The sequence below is a fragment of the Odontomachus brunneus genome, unplaced genomic scaffold, assembly GCF_010583005.1.
Source record: "Odontomachus brunneus isolate Ranch 3 - 2012 unplaced genomic scaffold, Obru_v1 Obru_scaffold_005, whole genome shotgun sequence".
Lineage (NCBI taxonomy): Eukaryota > Metazoa > Arthropoda > Insecta > Hymenoptera > Formicidae > Odontomachus > Odontomachus brunneus.
Window position 1 is genome coordinate 1,178,575 of NW_022639455.1, and position 5,422 is coordinate 1,183,996.

Below are 5,422 nucleotides of genomic sequence, written 5' to 3' on the forward strand. Positions count from 1 at the left end.
AGAGAGAGAGAGTAACGAGACGAAGTTTGCAGCGTCACGAGATCGCGCGCGAATTAGCCGACACGATATTGTCCGCCGGCGAATAATTAATTCGCAACTTTAATCGATCAGGGCTAGTCGTCTACGGGAACTTAATTTGCGCGAGGCAGCCTATAGCGAAGTTTAATAATTTCATTGCGAGTTATACTCGGCGATCACGTCGAGAATCTCCCTTTAAGGCGGGACTACCACGAGATGTAGGATAAAATCGATGACATCGCTCCTCTCGCGATTGAAAGACGTAACGTGACGTAACGTGACGTAATGTAACTATATATCGCACCGTACTGTTGCCTCGTTGCGTAGCGACACGCCGTTACTTTATAACTGTGTGTCTCGAGACGCGAATTGCCGAGCATACATTCTCGTAGCGAGGGCCGTCCGCCGGAGTCCAATAGCCGTTACGACGAACCTTATCAGCAACCATACGTTCAACTTAAGCTTGTCGCCGCCACGTACGGTGGATCGCTGTTGCTCGCTAATTCGAAGCCGTTACTAATAGCGCTAACGTCGCTAACGTTGCTAACGGCGCGAATCGCCGGAGCATGCCTCTAAAATAATAATAATGACCCTAGTTGTGCAAGAATGATCCAACCCACAAAATTATGACTTTTGAATATTTGTTTTTCTCACCAGTAGATAGTCAATGCGTCTTTCTATGTAAAAAGTCTAAAATTATTCGAAAACAATTTATATTTTTCACTAATTGAATTATTTTTTATCAGTTGTGTCCTTCTTACACATTTTTCCAGGGTTAGACTTGTCAGTGAATATCCTTGAAGAGAAGAACATTGATTATGCTTGACTTTCTGAACGATTGCGAAGAATATCAGTGCAGCTTATACTTTTTAAATCATGCATAAAATTTTCATCTTTATTTTTCTCAAGACGTATTCGAGAAGATGCGGATTGGATCGCATAGCTACGGCCAATTCGTCGCGGGGGAGAATTCGCGTTGTCTCCAGAAAGATTATTCTTATCAAGTCCGCTTATTCTTTGCGATGTACACTCGCGGTGAGTAGCTAAATGTAGTTCAGCTCACGGCTTGTATTTACTTTTGCGATGGCACCCTGCTGGGATAGAGAAGGAAAGGAAGGAAGGAAGGAAAGCAGGAAGGGTGGCAGGCAAGGCTGCAGAAAGCAGCCAGGAAGCAAGCAGGCGGGCAGGTAGGCAGGCGATCTCAGAACCATCTCGAGCCGCGCTATAAAGTTGTTCTTGAAGTATTCCTATATCGCCTACCGTTGGTATGCCAATATAGTGCTCGCCCTTTGTCACCCCCTCATTCCCGAGCGTGCTCTTGTCGACCACTCTCTCGCATCCCTCGCGCTGCCATATTCCCTCATCGACCAGAACCGTCCCCTGACCCTCTCGCATACCCTGTTTCGCACGCGGTGGTATGTCTGCATGCCGGGAATATAATGATTGGCAGCGGACTGTCTGCAGTCCGACCGCGACGATGCGTGCTAGCGTTCCCTTCCTCGCCGCCCCGCTCTCGCTCATTCGCTCGTCTGCTCACTTGTCTGTTGCGGATGGCCTTCGTCCTTTTTCCCACCGATAAAAATCGCGATAACGTTCGCGAGACTAATTCATGGTAATTCCACGAGTTGCACCAAATGCAAGAGTATATGTACGGGCTGATGGGGAGCGCAGATATAGAGGAGGAGGAGGTAACCCTTTAACACGTTTCCGGGGTCGCAGGGCCGTCACGGCCCCTGGGGGTCCTCAGATAAGCGAAATATTTCCTCCTGTCCCCTACTAGCTCTTCCAGATAATTGGCACTGAACATCTGGCTGAAATTAGTGCTCAGTACATTCGTGTTTGATCAACCCGGCGCACACTTCGCCGTTATAATAACAGTGTGTATATCGAGAGCCGCGTACATACGTACACCAGAATTCGCGAATGCGATCAAACGCAATGCATTTAACGTGATTGAGGCCATCAAGGCGTGCTTAAATGCTGCTACTAACGGAATAACCTACACCAAACACTGATCGCATGTCTCTCGTGCTTCTCGCCGTTATTAGTTGAAATACTGCCGGCGCGATTTCTTCATTAAAGACGTGAGCTCCGGCGAATTCCCTCTATCGGCTCGTGCTCATGGCTTTATCACGATATTCCGACTGAAGCCGAGTCGGCGATTTCTCTCAGTAAGAATTAGAAACAATTCCGCGACATATTTGCACCTGGAATCTCGGCTGAGATCTGTTCTCGCTTGTGTCGTCCTATAAAACGCGACATTCCGTATATATATATGTATCGGAGTCGAGGCGGCTCAGAGAAAATGTAGCGGCGAGTCGCATAAGCGGGAAGGTCGGTCGGGGTGATTTAGGCGAATCAGTAACCCACGGTGTTGCGTTACTTGTTTACTGCCGAGTGGCGAAGCAGGCGTTGCATTATTCAACAGCCGTCCATATTTATCAAGCCGATAGCCGAAGGTGGCACCGTGTACGAACGATACGTAAACACGCATCCGCCCGCGCCCTCACCCTCTACCTCGTTCTCGTGCGAGCACACACATAAAAGGAGAAGCGAAGGGACCACTTCCCGAGAGTTGCTTCCTATGGATGACTTTTCCTTTTTTGTCTCCGTTGCAATTGGCTAAAAGCACGATATTACGTCAAAAGGGAAAGGCGAGGTAAGAGCAGTAGGTTAGATAGAAAGAGAGAGAAAGCTGCTCCCGAGAGTCTCTCTCTCTCTCTCTCTCTCTCTCCGTGAGCCAGCCCAGTCGCATGTAAGAGCACGCGGTGTGGCAGCCGCTTTAACTCGCTCGATTTTTACAGCCCTGGCCAAATTGCAATTAGCGAAACGCGGAAGCGTTCGCACGCAAGGCGGAAAGCCATTAAGGAATATTCCCACGTGTAGAGCGCACTTAATGGGCGATATAATTTATTGGCTCTACTCGCGGGGGTAGCAGTTAATAGGGTCTGCGACCTACGACCCATTAACCGGAGGTCGATCGTGAGATATCGTCGACAAACATCCGTCATACGGCGCACGTGCGGCGCGGGGGAGGGGCAGGAGGGCCAAGACGGGACAGCCGAAATTGGACAAGAATCCCGCAGTCGTTTCGATGGCGCACGAAGGAATCGGGCCTCCTCGGAGAGTTCTTTGGATTTATTTTCTCCCCTCGTGTTTCTTTCCTTTCTTTCTCTCCTTGTGTACACGTAACATTCGGTTAAATTCGCCGATCTTCAGTTAGCCCATTACACACATACACACACGTTACATCGGCTGCCTCGTCCTTCGCCTCCAATCCCGCTGCTTAATCGGCCGCGCAATCCCGATGAATCCACTTGGCCGGAACGCGAATTCGATATTGGCTATTTTATCAGAATGCTCGCGAAAGTCGCCGATATTTTCAGCGGCACGCGTACACACTCGCCAATGAAATCCTCCTCGCGGATAGAGTCCCCCTTTTCTCTTGCCCCCCGCTTGGTGCTCGCTCGCGCGCGCGCCTCTCTCTCGCTCTCTCTCTCTGTCTTGGTCCTCCTCCCGAGAGCTCCTCCCTGTCGTCACCTACGTCCGATACACGCCGCTGCACACCGTTACATTGCGTGCGGCGGTTACACCAGCGGATCATCCCCCGTGACCCAGTCGAGCCGCTTAACCGGCTGCACAAGCCCGACGTCGCTCACTACCGACATTCCATTCTCGACAGCCACCTCCGTTCCACATCGGGAGGCGTCGTGCCCGCGGGGGTAACGCGCGCCTCTCGTTCTACTCCCGTCGCCTATTCCATAGGAAGGTCGATCATGTCGGTTATAGGGACGGCAAAAATATTGCGTGGGAGACGGGACGAAAGGGAGCCACAGCGCTGGTACCTCCGGAGAGAGGAACCGAACATTTTTCTAGCCCTCTCTCTCTCTCTCTCTCTCCCTCGCTTTCGCTCTATAACCCTCACCCTCGAGCAGCCGCTCTCGCCCCCCTGGCAACCACCCCCAACTCTACGCCGGCCCAAGCACGCCCATCCCGGTGGGGGCGCGCGCGCCTCGCAGGGGTTGGTGGAGGAGAAAGGAAACGGCAGTGGTGGTGGTGCTGGCGGTCTCCGTGGCGAAGTCTGACCGATGCGGCGCCAGTACTACTGTCGCCACTAACTCGAGCGCAGGCACGGGAACGTCATGGACATACTGGGTATGTCCTATTCAAAGTCAAACATACACTATTTAATCTCCTCTTAACCGCCTATCGATCTCGAGCGAGCCTTGGTACGAGTTTCGCCGGACGAGAACGCGCCGCATCTCGGTGTCGCGTCGCGAAGAGGAACTGGTCGCACGCACCCTCGCGAAGGGAATCGTCCGTTCGCCCTTTATATATCGCGGTCGCGTGCAGCGCGCGCTCTAAACCGGCCGCGAGTGTTTCGCGAGACTGCTCCCGGCGCTTTCTTAATCGTTAAGACCTCGCTTCGCATCTGCACCGAGGGACTAAGGTATTGTAGTTGCGGAAGGACGGCTGGTGTTTGTTAAGTCTGTGTTCAGAGTTCGTTGGTTTCGTAGCTGTTCTTTCTTCTTCTCTATCTTGATTTCCCGACTTTCACGCCTCGAACGGAGGTTCCCTTTTTTTTTTTCGTTCTTCGATAATATTGTGTGTGTGTGTAACATTTAAGAAATTCGTTCTTGTACGGAGCAATAATTGTATTGCAATAATTTAACGATTGATTCTGGCACGAGCGATTTCAGCGCATTCTGACCCGATGGTCCCCCGAAGAGTCGCAGTCTCAAGTGGAAACTCGCGACACGGTGCGGAGGGGTCGGACGCACACCGCTTCGGACGGCTGCACGGTCGTAGTGCCGCAACACCCCTGTGTATCGATCACGAGAGAAATATCCTCATTAGCAGAGGGAGGCATCCGCTTCGTCTCTATCACGATTACGATCCGATTATCGTGGTGGAGATTGAAATTCCGCTGTAACTCGATCCGCAATGAAAGTCTTCCTTAAGTTGCGCAGTGCGAAAGCGATGGGTGTCGAGCTCGTTCTCGAGATAATTTTCTCTCAGACAGCGGAGGCATAATTGAATTTCACGTCATCGACTTAGCGTGTCCGCTCCCAAACAAGCTTGTCCTCTCGCGCGCTCGTCCCCTAATGAGTACCATCTGCCCTTGCGCCCCCCTCCCCCCCACTCCGCCCTCTTCCCCCTCCGCGTGGGCTTGCACCTCCGTGTCACTTGACCCACTTTTTATTTCTCCCAACTGCGAAACTTCAAAAAAATGTCGGCTATTTACGGGCGAGCCGTAAAATAAAGATCCTCCGGATCTTCGCATCGCAGTTCTTGTTCCGGAGTTTTTTTTCCTTCCTTTTTCTTTTGCTTTCTTTTGTCTCTTTTCCAACTCGAACGACGAAAGTCAGACTTTGACGAGTGAGAGAGGAAGGGGGGGGGGGGG

General features: G+C 51.5%; 1 protein-coding gene across 2 annotated transcripts in view; it reads left to right on the forward strand.

The window, feature by feature from the left end:
* Positions 1-5,422, forward strand: part of LOC116850621 (complexin) — a 154,848-nt gene that overhangs the window by 119,881 nt on the left and 29,545 nt on the right. The window contains exon 1 of one of the 2 annotated variants that reach the window (XM_032829134.1): positions 4,059-4,173. The exons of the other annotated variant lie outside the window; for it this stretch is intronic. Coding sequence (XP_032685025.1) covers positions 4,161-4,173 — 13 coding nt within the window. The 5' untranslated portion in view covers positions 4,059-4,160. Of the gene's footprint in view, positions 1-4,058; positions 4,174-5,422 lie in introns of those variants that run through there. 2 annotated transcript variants of the gene reach the window in all.